Source organism: Phoenix dactylifera, unplaced genomic scaffold (assembly GCF_009389715.1).
Source record: "Phoenix dactylifera cultivar Barhee BC4 unplaced genomic scaffold, palm_55x_up_171113_PBpolish2nd_filt_p 002403F, whole genome shotgun sequence".
Taxonomy (NCBI): Eukaryota; Viridiplantae; Streptophyta; class Magnoliopsida; order Arecales; family Arecaceae; genus Phoenix; species Phoenix dactylifera.
Genome location: NW_024069629.1, coordinates 1 through 20,819, shown reverse-complemented (window position 1 = coordinate 20,819; position 20,819 = coordinate 1). Strand labels below are relative to the sequence as shown.

The 20,819-nt window shown below is 40.2% G+C and overlaps 1 protein-coding gene across 1 annotated transcript in view; it reads right to left on the bottom strand.

The window, feature by feature from the left end:
- The window catches only part of LOC120109570 (putative 3,4-dihydroxy-2-butanone kinase), a 33,311-nt gene extending 12,767 nt beyond the window's left edge, over positions 1 to 20,544 (bottom strand). Inside the window, 9 exon segments of the mRNA XM_039123300.1 lie at positions 9,698 to 9,781; positions 10,013 to 10,186; positions 12,953 to 13,042; positions 13,126 to 13,197; positions 13,485 to 13,532; positions 13,609 to 13,721; positions 18,895 to 18,958; positions 19,052 to 19,125; positions 20,300 to 20,544. Of these exon segments, the coding sequence (XP_038979228.1) occupies positions 9,698 to 9,781; positions 10,013 to 10,186; positions 12,953 to 13,042; positions 13,126 to 13,197; positions 13,485 to 13,532; positions 13,609 to 13,721; positions 18,895 to 18,958; positions 19,052 to 19,125; positions 20,300 to 20,339 (759 nt within the window). The 5' untranslated portion in view covers positions 20,340 to 20,544.
- Positions 20,545 to 20,819: the final 275 nt, after the last annotated feature.

Below are 20,819 nucleotides of genomic sequence, written 5' to 3'. Positions count from 1 at the left end.
TGACATTCTTAAAAGAGAATCGCTCTTGCCTCAAGTGCATCCAAACAAGATCACTTTCTTTGAAGACACAGGCTTCCCATGCTTGTTAGCATAACACTGCTATTTCACTATTTGTCAAAGAATTCTATCGCGTACCTCTTCATGTAGCTCCATGATCTCCTTTACTTGTGCCCAAGAGGGTAGATTGCTAATAAATGTCGGGCATAAATGATGCTTCAGCCTTGAACCGGCAGACCTTTCTGCAAAACAAGCTTGGTGAGAGTAATTGTGTGTATAAGGATCACTGCTGAGTGTCGCGGCATGCTACATTTTCAAAATGCTTTATTTTCTTCAGCTAACACGTACTTGGACCTAAACTGTGGCCAACCATTATTGCCCTTCTGGCTGCTGGTATCAAAGATTCGTTGAAAAATCGCATGTTCTGTTTTCCCCTTTGTGATGGTTCAGATCCCTGATCTCTCAAGTCAGGCATACCAGAAATGTATCAAGCTGATTACTTATATGTGGAGAACTAGAGTTCAATAAGGGAGACTGCAAGCGAGAAAGTTGGGGCAGAGATGGCTACAACTATTGCAGTATGCTGTTGCGAAAGTAGCTGATGTAGAACATTGTGTGTCATGTTACGTGAAATATTTTGTGATTGAGGATTGATTATCCATTGTTCACATGCTTGCTGGATGATTTGCTGCTGCAATAATGGGCTGGTACTGTAGAACTACTGAGGTAATATATAAGGATGCTGGAGGTGAAATTATTGCTTTAGATAATCACTACCTTTGACATCTACCAGCAGCGTAGAATGCATTCCCTGTTGAACCCATGGGCCCATGCTAGGTCACTAAAAGTTTAAAGACTGAAGGCTTCGAACACCAGTACCTTCTGGGATAACAAGACCACCATTGATATCTTTTTGATGCTACAATAGATCATCATTTTGTGAAGAATGCTGAATATGCTTTTGGCTCCTGCTTGAATATTCAAATGATACATAAGAAGTCTATGTCAAGAATTCTTCTAGCTGAGGGCTCTACATCATCATATAATCAATGGCTGAGGATGAAATTATAACAAAGGTCGAGAGATGTAGGAGTGCAGTAGAACGTTTATTGTAACTCTCAACAGATACTGGAGGAGGGATTGGAGGAAACAGTGCCAATGCTTCATCACATGTATTGTCAATCCATCGCCATAGCAGTTTATGTCCATCGTCAGGCTTTAAGCTGAATACTTCAGCAGCTCTTTCAACTTGTTGCGGTGTCCAAGAAGATGAAATAGAAAAAGAAGTCATATTCCACATACTTCACCTTGATATATTAACTCCTCTGTGCTTGGGCCTTCCTCGTCATACTTGTTTGACTGATCTTCTTCCTCCTCTTCTGTGCATGATTCTTCCTCCACCAAAGAGATTAGGTTTAGATTTGGGCTATCGCAGCAATATGCCCAAACCCTTTATACTGAAACACTTGCGGAGATTGGAGCGATAGAACCAAAAAATGGGCGATTTATCTCTCTTCCTTTCCACTCTTAGCAAGCTGGGGTATATCCCGTCTGAAACCCACACTTGCAACGTTGTCATCTGGGGCGATTCATCAACAGGATCAGTCGGCTAGAGAGCGGACTATTCTTCTTCCGGGGAGGCAAAGTCGTCACCTCTACTGACCGAACCCTTAGTTCGGAGGTCTTGGCATCCGTACAAGAGATGGTTGATCGGCACTGGGAAACATTCGACTTCGTCTAGGAGGGATCCCATTCACTCCATCTTTCTTCCCAACGAGCCTATGTTTCTTGATTTGGAAGATGGGCGGGTTTGAAAGGAAGTCAGACATTAAGTTTTGGTCCCCCGTCTCGGCTACAAGCTCAGGATTTCAGTCTTCAGCTATGACGGCTATGGATCGGCCGGCTAAAGAACAAAGACCAGGAGCATAAAAGAGAAGGTACTCGTGTACGGGAATCGAAGTGATTAGAACAAAATCGAGCTTGCCGGCCAAGAATGAAGAAGCAACGGACGCTATTTGTGGACATCTAAAGTCTTATGGCCGAGGCTAGCAAAAGGTGGCTTGTTCATACCCTCCATGATGGAACATCAGAGCCCTTCATCGGATGATCCTGAGCCCCCAAATTGAGTCAGACTTGGATTGGATCCATCTGAGTCCGAGTCATTTTCTTTTATTGCATTATTTACTTTTGAGTCATTTTCTTTTATTGCATTATTTACTTTTGTCTTAGTCAAGTTAATTTGGTCCGTTATTTTATTATTAGACTGATCGATTGGGTTATGTAATTGGGTCAATGTGTAAGGTCTATATAAAGACCACCCTTCTAATGTATGAGGAACTGATGATGGAATGAAAAAATCCTAGCTTCTTTCTTGTCTTCTTCTTCCTCCTCCTCCTCTTCTATTCTTCCTGCGTCCCTATAACTCTTATTCCTTCTCCCTCTCTTGTTCTTCCTTCTTTTCCTCTTTCCCCGCAGTTGTGCTACATCAACTTGGTATCAGAGCCTCGGCTTTGCCCCTGTGCCAAAGCCTCGAATCCCTACACAGCATCTTTCTCCATGCTGCCACTTGAATCGTCACCCCACGCCGCTGCACAACCTCACCCCACCGCCTCCACCTCCGTCTTTCTCCTTTGACTCCCACTGCCCGCTACCACACGCCTCCTTCATCAGGCCTTCCCCCCCCCAAAAAAAAAAGAAATCCTTTCTTCCTTCTCTCGATTCTCACATAAGGAACAGGGGAAAGCACCTTTGCCAGGTCCACCCCACCTATCGTCACACCCGTGCCCACCGCCGCCACCAGTCACCGCCAGCAGCGCCGAGCCACCATCGGGCGTCCTCGCCGCCGCCGCCGCCCAGTGAAGGCCCGAGCCTGCCGTCGGAGGAGCCATATCCCCCGGGTTCCCGCCGCCCGGGTTCCCGTGCCTGTCGACGCCGCCCGTGGCTGCTGTGGTCGGCCGCCTCCTGTCGCCGCAAGCTCCGTAGCCGCCGCCAAGACCTCCACCCCGCCCCGCAAGCGCCGCCGCGAAGAGCAGCATGCCCTCCCGAATCCGTCGGGAGGTTGAAGAAAACCAACCTAACGGGTAAGATCCAAACCCATTACCCGTTTCTCTGTTAGCCCGGATCCATCCAAAAAAAAAAAAGCTACGCACGTGACTTGCACGTGATGGACCCTTAATGGGTTTTCGGAGCGGGTCACGCCTGATAACCGGATCCTAACGGGTCTGAGTTGAAAAAAAAAGACAAAAAAACTTACCTCTGTTCATCTTCCCCAACCGCACGCTGCGCCGCCGCCCTCATAGCGCCGCTCCGTCCTCCACCGCCGTCTTCACCGAACCGTCGAGGTGCCGCCGCTCCCTCATGGTGCCTCCCCGTCGCCGAGCGCTATCGCCTCCGAGCCCCTCCTCCTCCGTCGTCCAAGCCCGCGCCGTTCCGCCACGCCGTCCCCCATTGTCGCCGAGCCACACCTCCTGCATCGACCACGTCCGCACGCCGTTGCCGAACCGCGACGCTACCGATCGAGGCGCCTCCTCCCCGCGGCCAACCACAGCGCCGCTTGAACCAGCCGCGACGCCGCCGAGCAGCAGGCAGACCACCGAGCGCTGCCCGCTTCCTCCGAGCATCGCCTTTGTTCCCCCGAGCACACCGCCCCTGCCCCCGCCATCTCCTTTTCCATCTCTTCTCCCCTGTTCTCCCTTCCTTCGGCCGCATCTTCCCCATTCACCCCATCGAACCCCCTTCCCCCTCTTTGACCCGCAGACAAAGGCCCTCGGGACCATCAGGCCAGCAGGCCCCTTCGGCCCAACCCCAATCCCCTCTACCCGCGGGCCGCAACAGGCTTCAAAGCCCTTCCCCACATCAAACCCCAGCAGGCTCTTCATCAACCTGTGCGCCAGTAGCATCTCCTCTCCACAGCTTCAATCTCCAGCCAGTCATCTCTCCTCGGCGTCCACTTCAATCGTGCAACAGTTCGAGTTTAGCAATCTACACTACTGAGTTTTGCGCTGCGTCCGACGACGTCTCCACTACTTGAGAAGCCATGAGCGAACGACTCTAGCCGACTACTTCACGACAGGTGATAGTTTCTACTTTTTCTGGCTTGTTCATTTAATTATGTTCTAGTTCTCTGCATGATAGCCACATTTTGAAAACTTATATTGCCGTCACAATTCAGAACATTGAACCTTTCACTTCCGAACTCGCCCTATTACCCATTAAATCTTGATATTAAATTAGCGCACCTTAGTAACAGGACGTTTATCAATATTATTCGATCAGATTACTTTAGGATCAGAACAACTGTACTACTTGATTGCAATCTAATTTCTTAAATTGAATTATCTTAATCCTTAATTCTGAATAACCGAAGTAAAAATCAGCAACATTTAAACTTTAAGTTATTCTTGTGAAGACTTGCTGATCTCTAAATCATAATAGATTGCATTACTAGGTTGTCCTGCATCAAATCTGGTCCTGCATCATATTTATTAGGGTTTCATTAGTGACACTGCATTTCACATCATCACCCTTCAGTGTCATCATTGCATGCCAACCTGTAGTGATATGGAGTGCTATCTCAATCAACTGAAAACCCTTGTAGCTACCATGAATTCCGACATTTGAGGTTTCTCATAGAACAGATCGATGCCATGCGGGCTGGATACAAGAAATTCAAACAAGAGATCCGTGAGCTCATGCAAAATTCTAGACCCCTACACCGCCAACCCCTATTGCAGCCCAACCTAAAATCGGTTTGGTTGCATCACCTGTAATCCTTCCCTATTTTCTTGGGCACCAAACTCAATGCTCAAGGTGTCAACAATTCGACCCCATAGCATCCCAATGTTCCATTAAAACCTACCTGATTACTGAACCAGAAGTTAGGAGCCAAGAGGTCGAATATGTCGAAGAAATCTATGAACCAAATATAGAAGACTATGAAGAAGACTTTGAAGACGAACCTACAGAATTAGACTTTGTCCAAAATGATTCACAAAGGAGACTATTGATCTAATAAGTACAACCAAGCCACTTCACATCACTACTGTGAAGAGGTAGTGATAGATATTGAGAGCCAGTCATGAATTGGCACTTGTAGCTAAAGATACCCATGTGGTGTCCAATCTTGAACATTTCCTATAGTAGTTTCCCTTCTAGAGAGTTTCATGATGTAGTCCCTGATGATCTTCCGGATGCACTTTCTCCAATGCGTGATATCCAACACGCAATTGATCTAGTTTCGGAGCATCTCTGCCCAACATTCCATCATAGGCTCAGACCGAATGCATATGCTAGGACCTGAATTTAATATTACCGACAGTTAGTTTGCATGTAATAGTTCGGTTAACAAGTCCATAGGTATGAGTCCATTCGAAATGGTGCATGATTACAAACCTAGCAACCCATAGACCTGTTTTTCATGTCTCATCAGTATAGAGTCTTTGAGTCCGCACAATCAATTGCATCACATCCACATTCATTGCATTAAGAAATCAGCAATTGTAGTCATTTAATAACTTAAAATATAAATCTCTTGCTGATTTACACAGACATTATAAAGTTAAGTGAACGAAATTACGTCATGATAAGAATTAGGCTTGAACGACTTTCTTCGGAAACGTTTACTAAATTGCAAACTTGTAGTGCAGAACGTTCAAAATGTTAAAGAAAATCAGTTCGAATGCATATGTTGTGGATCTTCCTGATGACTATGAGATTAGTGCGACATTTAATATTGAAGATTTAGTCCCATACAAAAAGACAATATTCATGCCTTCTGACCTCTTTATTGATATACTTCATGTTAGACCTCTGACCTGTTGAGCCACCACTTCCAAATTTCATGCACGTAGAGAACAAATAGAACATATATTGGATGAGCAGGTTATTTCAACCAGGAACGATGATTACCAACGTTACCTTGTTCGGTGCAAATCGACCAAAGTCTGACGTGACATGATTTCAGAGTCCAGTTGCAACGCCTTGACGCCGATCTTTAGAGCAGTACAACAGCCGGCCAGACCTGTACTCGACGGATCGAGTTTTTCTCCGGGAGGAGTTGATGGGGACATCAGAGCCCTTCATCCAGATGATCCTGAGCCTCCAGATTGAGTCAGACTTGATTGGGTCCATATGAGTCAGAGTCATTTTTTTTATTGCATTATTTACTTTTGAGTCATTTTCTTTTATTGCATTATTTACTTTTGTCTTAGTCAAGTTAATTTGGTCCGTATTTTATTATTAAACTGATCGATTGGGTTATGTAATTGGGTCAATGTGTAAGGTCTATATAAAGACCACCCCTCTAATGTATGAGGAACTGATGATGGAATGAAAAAACCTAGCTTCTTTCTTGTTCTTCTTCTTCCTCCTCCTCCCCTTCTCTTCTTCCTACGTCCCTATAACCTCTTCCTCCTCCCCTCTTGTTCTTCCTTCTCCTTTTCCCCGCAGTTGTGCTACATCACTCCAGTAGCAGAGATGCAAGTTGCAAAGGAACTTGCCTACCGAGGTGGGAGATCCATCATATCAAATTCACAAAGCAGCACAAGTAACAATGGTTGACATTTTTTATTGGCTCAACTGGTGTGTGTATACCAGTATATAATAGTACATACTTTCTATCTATCTATGGATAGATAAGTATTTATCCGGGGAAGGCTCGGCAGGCCAAGACATGATCAACTTCTTGTTGTCCAATCAAAAAATTCAATGGTATTGGATGAGTCGAAAGATATCGAACCATCTATTTAACCTCAAGACTTCTTTTCTCCAAGGAAAAATGGAACCGATCAAGCTATAATTATTCCTATTTTGTTTTTGAGAGACGATCTGGATTTGACCTTCTTCCTTATCTAAATCCAGTAGGTTCTTAAGTATTTGCATGCAAGAGAATGAGAAGTGGGTCCATGTAAATGATCGAGACCTCGCAAACAACAACGTTGAGCAGCCATTCGAGCTTATCCAATGAAAAGGAAGAGACTTCCTCAGACTGAGTTGCAAGCAAGAGATTGTGATTGGCTAGATAGGAGGTTTCCATTTTCATTTTTTTCTGGGTGCCCAAGAGGAGAGCGCTATGTGCTTTACAAGTGGTCTTTCGGCATCAAATCTCCTCCAGCTCGGGTGCAGATACCAAACCTTAAAAATAATGGCCTATACATTCTAAAGCTTGCCAACTAGCGTCTGAAATAGGTCTCTTCAAAATTTTGGATCAAAAACAGCAGGGGTTGCTGAGGCCGCCCTTATCCTTCTTCTGGGATGGCTAGGAGGCATCGACTTTGGAGTATGCCGATATATTTGACATGAAACTCCCCAATTGGACGCTCCATCTCTATACCTTGAAAAGTACAAATTGCCTTGTTCTTAGTTGCTACTTCTTAACTTTTGTTGTAAATCAAATCACAACATTCAACAGCCAATAGGTTTGGAGTTGCACAACTAGCTCAATTTCAGGCTTCAGTCCTCAAGATATCGTGCTATAGTTTGCTCTTCAAGCTCCTTGATGTCACATATCATGGGGAGTTGCTCGAATTCTATCTTGTACTCTTTTATAGTTCGTGTTGCCGAATGTTGTGGAGCTTAAGAAACTTTTCTTGATGGTAATCTTCAAAAGGAACTTTTGCTTGAGTTCATGGCGCATCTTATCCCACGTTCGGATCTTGCCATGTCCTTCATGCTCACATCATTGCTTCAAATTTTCCTACCAAATTGATGCGCACTTCTTGGGCTTGATGGCGACTAACTCGACACGTCGATCATCGGGAACTTCATTGAGCTCAAAGACTCGTTCAATAGTGTGGAGCCCAATCAATAAATTCATCGAGTTGTAGGCATCTTTCAAAATCGAGGATATCTATTTTGATGTTTAAGTCGCAATGGTAGCAATGTAGTCTTCATTTGCATTGGCAACAGGTCGATGAAGATGCTCTCTTATTGTAGAGTGGATTGAAATCTTCTACTTCTTCATCGAAGTGTTCACTTTCATCATCAAAGAGCTTTCTGTCGGAGTAGTGATTGGAACCCTATGATGTCAATGTTCACATTGCCTTGCCATTGACGAAGCCACTAATTTTCTTCTTGAAGTTGTTCAAGTTGGCGATGCAATTCATCTAATTCAATGTCTCACAGATCTTGCTCACTTTAAACATGCTCTTCGACATTGTGGCTGCATGACATCTTGAAACCATTCTCAGATATGGTATGTGTCAAACTTGGGCAAAAAATTTGAAGGGCATGTCGACGCGACTATGGCGTAGTAGAAACCCCACAAGGGTACATACAACGCATAGTGCTAGAATGGGCAGACAGTTGATGGAAGAGGAGCAAGGATGGGCTACTCTCTTCCAAGGCCAAAAACACTATCTTGACCAGCCACTCCAAGGATACAGTTCTCACACACTTACAACCCTAGAAATCCACCAAAAGGAAGGAGAGAAAACAGAAAGAAGGCAAAGGAAGAATACTTCCCACAATAGAGTTTTCATTAATCAATAACTTGAGTATCTCAAGTATGACTATAATAGGAGCCCCAAGGGGTATTTATAAGTAATACAAAAGAAGCCTATTTCTCCTACTTTTTAATCTAAGATTCCAAATCCTATTTTAACTCAAAGAACTCTAACTATTAACTTTTCTATTAACATCAAAATTTGTCAAAAAGAAAAGTTTAAAAAAAATCAAAACTCCTAAAATTACCTAACATCAAACAATCCTAAAAGACAAAAGTAGCTTAGGTTCCGAGACTCGTGCGTTCCAGTTTCGCATCCAATGTTGGCTCAAACCCACTCGCCTAGCAGTGAACCTTAGGCGCTCCAGCATCAAAAAGTCTAGGGTTTTAGTAACACACTGCTAGGTGGCTAGGCTCACCTAGCAACCTAGATGGCCACCCATTACAATGCTATCAAACACCACTAATAATCTTCTCCTTGATTCAAATTTTTCAGCATCATGATGTCCAATAATGTTAGTTGTGGATGATATCATGAGAAACTTGTCAAACTCCACAGATTCGTAGGCTCCTCAAATTCAGATATGCCATAACAAATCATGAGATGATCAAAATATTTGTACACTCCTTGAAATAAGCACCTAGTTGAAGATGGATTTTAAGGAAACAATCTCAATTATAGTTTGCGTAGACCAAATAAATATACAGCCCTGCCAATCTTCAAAGTACTCAACAAATAAATAAAAAAAGAAATTCTAAATTGTGAAAGTAAAATCAAGTATTAAATCATAAAGATTTTCCAACATATTGGTTCAGATTTTATGCAAACAAAACCATTTTTATACTACTCTAGGCACCCTAATTGATGTCTCATGCAATTCAATATCTCTAGCAATACAAGGATTCAGAATTTATACTTGAAATGAAAGGTGGCCTGAGTCTTTTACATTCTCCACATATGGACTAGAAAACTAACACCACCCTATACTCCTATGTTGTTCTGAAATGTCCCTTTCTGGGAACCATACCAATTTAGGATGATCTGATGAAAAAAGATCAAGAACACAACTTATGCTGGCAAGTAGTTGATGAAAATAAACTTGGTTAGTTTGCATCAACGGCTTTAGCAGGTAGGTAAGGACTTGCATTTGACTAATAAATAAAAGATCTTACCCAAAAAAAGGGGAAAAAAGAATCTGGCACATGAAGGAAAATAATGAACTGGAGAGTAAACTTAAATATTAGTCAAACAAAGTATACCGTTGACAAAATCTGCTTAAGAACATGAGATACTACTACATCAACAGGCTGGATGTCAGCAACAGCAGCCCCAGGCTCCCCATGCTGAAAAAATGAGCAGCAAACTAGGCCTTTTAGTTCTGGAATAAAAAAAAATACAAGGATGCCTATATAATTTTGATCCACATTTCCAGCTGACATGCAGTGCATTGACAAATAAAGTAATGCAACATCATATACCAAGTCAGAAAAACAAGATACGCATACAAGTGATGGTGTAATGAAGGCTTGTAATTGAAGTCAATTTGTCAACAAAATATGTTTAAGTTAACTTACTATTCCAAGACCAAGCTCCATCAGTCCTGGACCTAAACGATCAGATGTGACCTGGCCAGGCAGTGTACATATGGACAAGGCAACTCCCATTGTTCCCACCATTTCAGATGCACGCTTTGCTTCTGCAGCAACGTCAGCTAGGGACAGACCAGCATCTGCAGCTGCCCCAGCAACCTATCAATTACAGAAGCATTATAAGTTTGAAGTATACGCAAAAAAGACCAACAAAGTATACTCTTCAAAGGATTTCCAAAATATCTAACACTAAGCTCTGACACTAGAAATGTATATTTGTAACTGGGTTGAGAATGTGAAAATCACAACTTTAATCATAGACCTGGCTAAATAGTCCTCTAAGGGGTCACACTTTTTTCCAGTAGCAGATTCTGAACATCCTTACTCCTTGGACTCGATATTGTCCAAATGACAAAGCGTCAAACTAATGTACAGTCATGACCAGACTATCTCCATGTAGAATGGCACATCTTATCATCTATGTTGGATAGAAGCAGGATGAATTGACTATGAATCTAACATCTAAAAAACAAAGATGCATCTGGTAGAACTGGTTCAATGCAGCCATAATGTTATTAGTATGTATTATGGCAGCTAGCAAGTTGCGAGGCCTTAACAGAATATAAAGGACACAATTATTAAGACCAACATAATTATTTTTTTCCAAGCAACCCCAAATGATTTCATCATTAACTAGTAGAGAATGATGGCTGGCAACAATAAAAGAAAATAAGGTGGTTCACTTATCCGGAGTGTCCAATGCACTTCCCCATCACTTCTCCTTCTGTCTTGTCTTCTTTCCATTCTCTTGCTTAAGGCATTTGTTTCAGCTATTCTATTTCTGTTTTCTCCAGATTTAAGGTTGAACTGCATCCATATACTAGTTCTAAGCCTTTAAGGCTGACATACAAGGAGTGTGATATTCAAATTTGAGTTTCATGAATCTTCATTACTCCTCCTTTTGTTCAAGATATGCTGCGAATGTGACTGCTGTCCCCTCTACCAAGGAATGTTAAAGAAAAATTCAAGATCTGTCATCTCTTTTGCCATCTTTCTCAACCTCAAAGAAAACAGCATTTATTGCTAACCCTACACCAAGCTCTACATAACCTAACCAAAAACCCATCACCTTCTCCATATAATCACAGCAAGTGAGAATGAGAATAAGAGAAATGGTTCTTATTCTTTTAGAACCAAAACCCATCATATAACCTAACCAAAACCCCATCACATTCTCCATATAATCGCAGCAAGTGAGAATGAGAATAAGAGAAATGGTTCTTATTCTTTTAGAACCAAAACCCCATCACATTTTCCATATAATTGCGCTACCAAAAAGCAATGGTTCCTTCAGAAAATGATAAGTAGGAGAGCCCAGGATGTGTTCTCATGACATAGGATTATACCAACCAGTGGAAAAGTAGCTTTCCTATGTCCCTCATGGATTTTTCTTTCTCGTGAAACATGGAAATGCTACTTTCCTATCTCTCTCCTTTGAAAACTCCAACCAAATAAGAGGTCTTTCTTTATTTTCCCATTGACTACACTTTTCCCGTTCTTTTCCCATGAACCAAACGAGTCCTAAGATCTTTATGCAAAATTTGGAACATGTGCAATCTAAAATGTGCAAAAATATGCATTAAATCAGAGAAATGGCAGTGAGTATTCAAGAGGTGAGAAATGCCCAGTACTAAAGCCACTACAACATTGCAGAATACAAAAGCTGAAACCAGACTTTTTTCATGTCTTTTGACTAGAGTGACTGATTCACACCAAATAGCAAATTGGCTTTGATATTTTCCCATCAGGATCACCATAGTCTAACTGGTGCTCCAAACTTCATGCCTAGGAACTTATAGACATGGAATAGGTATTCCATCACCATCTGCCTCTCTCACTTTTATCACCCTAAATGCCATCATGTCGCTATTACACAATCTTGAATCAACAATTGTATTAGCTGATAAGGATGTGCTCATTAATCAACGTACTGGATCTAGCGATAATAGGCATAAGAAGAGCATTAGTTGCTTGATTGGGGTTGGCTTATATTTTCTTTTCTATTTAATTGTTCAGGACTATGGCTTAGATCCGGGGTCAGAGGATCATAATCTATGTGGAGACTTGATCTTTTTAACCAAAAATAACCACCATTGATAATGTCCTCTATTTCATCACGGCGCACGGCCTGCTGCTTGCATCAAAGGCAAAAGTGATGACACTTATTTCCAAAGAGACGATCCAACTACATCTTTATTCTTTGAATTCTTGCAACACTGAAACCAGAATTAATCATGTGTGGCTATATAAAAGAATGATATCCATCATGATGGTGCGAACGAAGGCAGATTATTATTATTCTGCTTTCCAACTCAAGTCTGGACCTGCATAGAGCAGATCCTTAGAAACAAAATTATTATGAACATGAGCCCCCCTAAGCACACATCCTATACATAAAAACATACAAGTATGTCATTTCACAAGGAAATAGCTTAAAACCATTTTCTTTTCTTTTCTCACATCATTTCTGCATGTAAATTGATAACATAAGCATTCACTGATATAAAAAAAAAATACCATGATAAATTTAGGTAGAATGCATATTAGAAAATTCTTATAATTACTCTAAAAAAATTTCATGGTCGTGCAGCTGAGGCCAGCAAGCTGTATAAGATCTACATTGTCAGATGCACTATTTTAATCTCTTTATGTGATTGTCTGGTACACATATTTGAGCAAGCTTTCAGGCTTCCCGGATAGGAAATATAAAAATTTGGATAATATTTAAATAAGAACCAATTTTGGTGTCGGTAAGCAATAAGGATAGCATATATTTGTTTAGAATCAACACATGTTATTCAACATAAAACAACTGCCGTAGCTCATACACATGAGATGGGAAAAAAAGAACCTAAGGGAAACTACCTTGTTAACTAGAATGGTCCCCGCCAAACCTCTTCGCCCAGCTACGCCTCTAGGTGGTGGGAGTGCACAGTCATCTCCAACAATAACCATCTGCAGAAATAAAAACGTCTGGAATTTGCAAACCCATCCCTATGATTATGTAGGATTTCTGGAAATAGTAGATAGTTTAATACCTCTACTTTATAGCCTTCAGATTTAGCTTGCTCAGCTGCCAGACCAAAATTAAGTCGATCACCAGTATAATTCTGTCAATGTGCAAAACACTGTCCTCTCAGAAAAAACACCATGGCAAAGAAAAAGTACAATATTTACTAAGGCAGTGAAGATGAGAGTAATCACTTAGTATTCTTCTTTAATTCAAACAATTAATTAAAGAAATGTTGAAATTTCACATGATGTGCAGAAATCCAAATAAATGACAAATCAAACAACTGAGAGGTAACAAGATACAAAAGGATAAAAAGTTTAATGTGCGGATATGTTACTATGGTAACATTTCTTGTGATTTATAATCAAGGAAATACTACAATACCGTGACTATTAGAAGGCATCCTTTAGGACCTGTGACAGCTCGAATGCCCTATAAGATTAGATCAAGTAAGTCTGACTTACAGCAAACAGTGAAAAAGAGGTAATTTATGCCAAAGAAATCATACAGCTAAGATAGAATTAACAGGCGGAGAAGTGAAAACATCTCCACAAATGGCAGCTGTCAGCATCCCTGCTCCAACATATCCAGACTGAGCAGGTTCATGGCCACTTCCACCCCCTGTACAGAAGGCAATAGCATTGAAAGAAATAGAAAGCTACCTATCAAATGATGTCACTAATCATCATTACACCAGAACTAGGTGAACTGACAACTAGATGGATTAAAATATTAGACTTGGAAGTATATGAAGTTCAATGGTATCATACATATATACTACAAAACATTGGTGCAGACATACACATTTTGAAACAAGGGCCAACATCAAGCTAATGGCTAAAGACCCCTTGAATTAATTCATTATTATCATCAATCTACAGCATAATAGGAAATGCTCGACATCTTTTGTGGAGTTAAAGGTTTGAGGCAAGGTTGATGAGGTTGAGAAGCTTTTAGTGTGTTGAATGGTAATCACACTCCAGGTAGATTATACAGATAATTTCACTGAACAATACTAGGGTGGCACTAAATTATATGTAGACACAGAAGACAGCTATTAGAGAGATGAAATATGGAAGCAGGAATGCTATAACCAAGATAGGCAATAGTAGAACTTTTTTACAAATAATGCAGCCTAGACACAACCAATTAAGATGATCTAGTCATGTGCAACAAATAGCAGAATAGATCAAGATTGCTAAATAATGGCATTAGACCAAGGATTTAGGCCCCGCCAAAACAAGCCAGTATCCCCAATGCAATATTGTTCAGTAGGAACGAGATCAGGATAGGTGTGGGATAGAAGTTCTCTCTTGGATTAGGACATCTCAACTATCCTGATCCATCCCAATCATCCCAGTTATGCTCCGACACTTCGAAAGCACCAAGACAATCGAGAGCTACCAGGATGCAATATTTTTTCATATTATTTTATATGTTAGTCACAGTTTCATCATCCAATATCCATCTTAGGAGCAAACCATGACATAGCTGACACCAACATTTACATCCTTGCATTAGATCATTTCAAGTGCAGAGATTCACCCTACAGCTCTTGTTCCTCATGCCACAGTAAACAATGTAAAACATGCCATTCATGCACCCTTCTTGCTTTTACTGTTCATACCAGGACAGGACAGTATGGATGGGATAGATCAAAGTCATTAACAACAGCAAAAAAGAAAACTAAAATTGTTGTGTTCGAACTATTCTGGCATCCGGTCATTCCAGTGTTGGGATGCACCGGATCAATCAAGACGAACTAGGATGTCAGGACATCCCAGTTCAAGAGAGAGCAGGTGTCCCGCACACATTTTGGTTTTTTTCCTGTCGAAATGGTATATATCCAGGATCTTGATAGAATCAAATTCTTAAAGTTTCAATTGCTGGAATTTTATTTTATTTCTCAGTTTTCCATCATATTTTCTGTTTTATTGGGTCGATAACTTGTAAGGTATCTTCACGGACTATTCATGCTACGATCCATAAACTGTAATTGTGTCTATTTTGGGGTGCTTTAAGCCAGTTTTTAATCTCTTTCTTCGGTTATGAGTCTAATGGGAGTCAAATATGTCCATATTTAGTAGGATGTTTAAGATTATATTTCCTTTTATGGGCCTATTTGGATATTCCTACAAGACTAGGCTAAAATCTTGCAGAATCAGGCCTGTTGGTCCATCCAGCTCACATTTTCTAAGGACCTACCCAAATCCTAGCTTTTGGAGTGCAGAAAGAAAAAGAGATCCATGAAGGTCTTTTTTTCTTCCCACAGGATATGGACCGAGAGGTGTTTGGTTGATGAGCCATGCTTAAATGGGTGGAGGACTTTTAAGCTCAATTATGTAGGAATATCCAGACAAGCCCTAAAGAGTCCAACTAGAGTGGGTAAGTTGGCTTCTTGGGCTACTAAAATGGTATATACGATGATTTCAAAAAAAGCATGTGGATTTATTTTGAGATTAAGAAGTGAACTTAGGCCTTCTTCCCCCCTGTCTTCTTCTTTTTTGTTATTTCTGTTCTTCTTACACTACTTTCCTACTCTCTTTCATACTCTACTCCTGTTTCTGTTCTTTCTTTATAAAAGAATCCAAGAGATTGCTTCTCTTTTTAGAACCTTCAGATCTGAATCTATATAATTTGTTGTTAGTCTTTTGATCCCTAATCCACCTGGGGGTTACTCAATAATATTCCATTCCGGTAGGACCTAAGTCTTGCTCTAAAACTTTCTTTGGTCCTTCATGTTTCCCTTTTTGTCAATTTATATATAGATGTGCTTTTTTGTAATTTACAACACCATGCTTAAGTGACATATATCATCGCAAACAGCTCAATGCCTTAGTAAGATGAATAGCTGAATTGGAACAAAACATGGATAAAGGCATGTTATATACTTCACAATTATAGTCATATACTCTAATAACTTTAGAAGATTTTAGTCAAGATGCTCACCATGATTTAACATAATTCTAGATCTCATAGTTCATTAATTAGATCACATCTATGATCAATTATGACCTTTGGAAGAATCAAAAGAAAAAAGAGAACTAGAGGAAAAGGAGAAGAAAAATATGCCCCAGCCAATATATTTTGAAAAGTTAACTCCAACATAGTTGATCTCTTTTGGACTCTAAAATCCAACACAGCCAAGGCTCGTCCCCAATCCTAATATAGAAAGTGGAGATTTGATATTAGGTTGATAGCCAATCCTGTAGAATAACTACTATGGGATCTGTTGCATAAAATATGAAGAGTAGATGAAGATCTAAGTATAGAATTAGAGTTGGTTGGATGAAGTGGAGAGGTGCCTCTGGGGTGAGATCAATGCATACTTTGGAGACTTAAGGAAAATTATAGTAAAACTATAAGAATTGCAATGTTGTATAGCATAGATCTGGGGCAATTAAGAGGGTTCAAGGAATCGAGGTAGGTATGGAAGAATAATAATATTAAGATGGATGTGCGGTAACCACCAGAAAGGAGAAATTGCGAAATGAATAAACCAAGATGCAGGAGTTGCACAAATTAAGGACCAAAAAGATAGAAATTTGAGTGAGATGATATGGGAATATGCAACGAATAGCCAAGGGTACTGTCCAACAAAGATGTACTAATCTGTGCGAACAGCTTACAAGGAAAATGAAGGAAAAACATAAGTTACATTGATGGAGGTCCTAAGGAAAAGGATGAAAAGCTTGGAATAATACTAGACATGCCTTAAACAAGAATACATGGCAACGAAGATACATAAAGCCAACCTAAATAGCTGGAAAAGGCTGGATAGCTATGGTGATGCAGCACAAGGTGCAGCTAGCAGTATTACGACCAACCGGACCATGCCAAGCTTCACAAGGGCCAACAGATTCATGGGCAAAGACTTCATATTGAGACAACATCTAATTTTAGTAAAATTTCTATATTTGTGGTTGAATAATCCTAAATGTTTTCTTATTATTGAGTCCTATTTCGAGTATAATTTTGCCAGATTAGAGTCAATAGTCTTGTCCGATATATAATTCTAATATACTGTATGAAAGTGGCCTTTTGGCATATTAATAATTTTCTGTCAAAAAGAACTTCCTTTTCCAAATGAAGGGTTCTTCAATCCAATTTGTTTCAATTGTTTGTTGATCTTTGAAGTGTAATCCCGGCGATCAAATTGTTCTTCATCCAACACCCTGTCTCATATGGTTATGGTTGAACTGTAAACTCCCCTCGAAATCTCTCTATCTCTAATAGATCATGATTTTCCTAAGTTCCCTATAAAAGCAGAAGCAAGAAAAGAACAAATCCATCATACAACAAGCAAAAAGGAAGTTTGTCTTTGTCTATGTTCGGGAGTGGGAGGTCAACTTTTTGCACCTTCCAACAACTGATCCCCTTCTAAATATTATCAAACCCTCATGATTCTGATCTCACATTGTCCTCCTCCTTTCTCTCTTGTAATCAAAATGTAGGGACCTCATTTATAGTGATCAAATATATTAGGTACCTCCCCAAGTTGCAGGCTCTCACAATTTACAAGGGGCTACAACGTAAGCCTAGGATTCACATAACTTGAACAATGAACTTTCAGACCCAGGTTACAAAAGCTGACCTATTACGGAACTTCCACCAACTCATGAATCAAGCTTGTAAATGATCCCATAAACCACAAAACTTGACTTAGACCCCTCCATTGAAAAAAAAAACACAGCAAAATCTCAGACTAAGGCCTTCTTAACCCATTTTTTGTCCTCTTGGCAAGACATTAGGTATGCATAAGATGTTTAATTCACATAGTGACAAGAAGAATTCAATTATCCATATAAGAGTTGACAGGGACAAACTTCTTGGATGGATACATATCCTAAGGCATGACACACAAGGACCTATATCATTTTTCTATAAGAAATGGTGGTCTAAGAGTGATGCTTCTAGGAAACTGATGAAAGAATTAGGATGTGTCTTCTGATATTAAAGATAGCATTGATTAACAGCCAGCAAAGCTGCCTGTTGGGGCAAAGCTGACTGTTGGGGCAAACTGAAGTGTGTGTTTGTGTGTTGCAATGTGGACAAAGGGCAATATATAAACTGGTAATCAATTATGTCTAGTCGGTGACTGTTAGTAAGTGTTGTATTTGATGCTTGGCAATAAGAACAAGAAAGTTGAGCCACATTTAAAATTTTTAGGCTTGTTATACTACACATGAGATGTGTAAAGTAAGAAACAAAAACATACACTGCAAATTGGAAGTTTTCTTCTATTATAAAGATAGAAACAAGTGTTACTGCACAAGTTGCCACTTACATAGTCACTATATGCTGCCCTCTGCTAGGAAAGCATAAGATCAACGCATGTAGAGGTAAAGGAATAGGTTACAAGGATAAGGAAGTAAAAAGAGGCAAAGGGAACATTTCCAGAGGCATATATAGCATGGAAGAAATCATGTAATGGGGAATGACTATTATAATATATTTCTCAAGATTGTTTCTTGTGTTTTGTACCAATTATGTTATTCAAAGGTTATCCTTTTCAGTAGATTTTAAGGGTTATCATTTTGTTTATTCTTTGTAGTTAACAAAGGAAAGATGCCCATATCCGTACCACAAACGATAATAGATTTTAAGGAGTCCAATATCGTTACTCTTCTGCATGATAAAACATCTCAAAGCTTTCGAAAACATAAGTATGCAACTATGCTCAATATATATATATCAGGCATGAGATAAGCTTCATACAAAATCTATTATAGGAGATGAATAAAGAGGAGGGAATTGCCAGAAAGAAAGAAAGCCTGATTTCAAATCCACGCACCAGATATAACTGCAACCTTGTCGTTAGCTGTTCTCAGGACATCAGCACGCAATACAACCTTAATCTGCCACCAATACAAAAATTTCCCTTCAAAATCAAGACTATATGCTCATAAGATAATCACTCAAAATTAGCAAATATCTCATATAACTGTCACCTGCGGGAAGCCATCTAAGAATTGCAAACCAGGATAAGTTTCAACAAGGCCCTCAATGAACTCAGTCACCACATCTGCACCCACAGCAGTCAAAATTTTACTCCTTCATCCCAACCAAAATTGTATATCTTATGAAAGATGTATGCAATTAAAATGGCAACAAAAAAAGAGAGAGATAGATCACCCAATCTCCACATGACATGCTCCTAAAATTTAATCCATCAGCATATTCAAATTAATCCACATTTAAGTAAGTATTTGACGGTAAGATAGGAAGCAACGAATGCATTAGAACAATAGATATAGGAAGCTAATCTTTGAAGAAAAAAAAAGAGAGAGAGCCAAAATAAAGCAAAATTTCCAGAACAAAGAAAAGAAAAACAAATCTAAAGAACGTTTCAGAGATAAATACCAATGCAAAATCTCCAAAAAAAGAATCAAAATAAAAAAAAAAAAAATCAGAAAGGGTTGAGGATAACCAATCTCCACTCAGTATTATCCATAATCTAACATCATAAGAAAGATTTCCAAGAAGAGTATACAGTAAAAGAAAAGCAAAATTAATGAGCATTTGAGAGCATGCAATAATCTTTACAAAATTATGATCACTCAGGTGATGGATGCTTTCAAGAAGAGGTTGGAGAATGACATATCTCCACACAGCACCATTCACGATATAGAGTTGTGGGAAAGACTTCCGAGAAAACATATGCAATAAAAGAAAGAAAATAGCAAAATCTTCGGAAAAGAATTATAGTTCGAGAGATGACTACAACATGCTTCCAGAAAATCAAAATAGAGCGAAATTTCAAGAAAATTGTTGGAGAACAACCAATCTCTACTCGATATCATCCGCAATCTAACATCATGGGAAAGAATTCCGAGAAATAATTATATAGCACGAGAAAAGAACATAAAAAATTCCACCGAGCATTTCATAGATGGACCCAGTACACAAAAATCTCCCAAAAAAAAAAACAAATCCAAGAAAACATGGAGGGATAACGCATTTCCGGCCCAACATTATCCACAAAATGAAGACTTCCAAGAACCATTACATAACAAAGAAATGGAACGAACCTCCCTATAGTTGCATACTTCCAGAAAGAAATAACCACAAATCCAACCCTTACGGGCCCTAGAATCAGATCAGACACGCAACCAACGCAAGAAATCGCCAAGAACCATACTGATCAAGATCGAAAAAATCAAGAAAGTAGGGTTGATCAAGAAAGAATCGGGACAGACCGTTGGGATCGTTGATGAGCTTCTTCCCCTGGTACGACATGGTGGAGAATCCGATGCGAATCGCGGCGCTCCACTTCGATCAGGCGATGCCTCCGACCACTCCACCGCGGCGTATTGGAGAATCCGAGGGATTTCTCCACTTCGATCGCTCGGCGAGAAGAAACCCTAGACTTCGAGAAAGAGCGAGAGGAAGAAGATGAGGAGAAGGAGAGAGAGAGAGAGAGAGAGAGAGAGAGAGAGAGAGAGAGAGAGAGAGAGAGAGGTGGGTGGTTGCCTTCCGGCCTTCGGTCCTCTCCGCTGAGCTCCGCTTCCCTATTTAAACGATATTCTTATCTATTTAGAAGATATTTAAGAGAAAGAGCGCTGTTAGCCACCTTCCTTGTCCGAAGTAACAAAATAAAGTTACGGAAATACCCGTCGTTTCTTCTCGAATCTACGTTTCTGCTCGTACTTGGCGGCAACCAACATTGTAAATAACGCCGTCCTACGAACATAACGGCAGCCATTATAGCGCCGTATA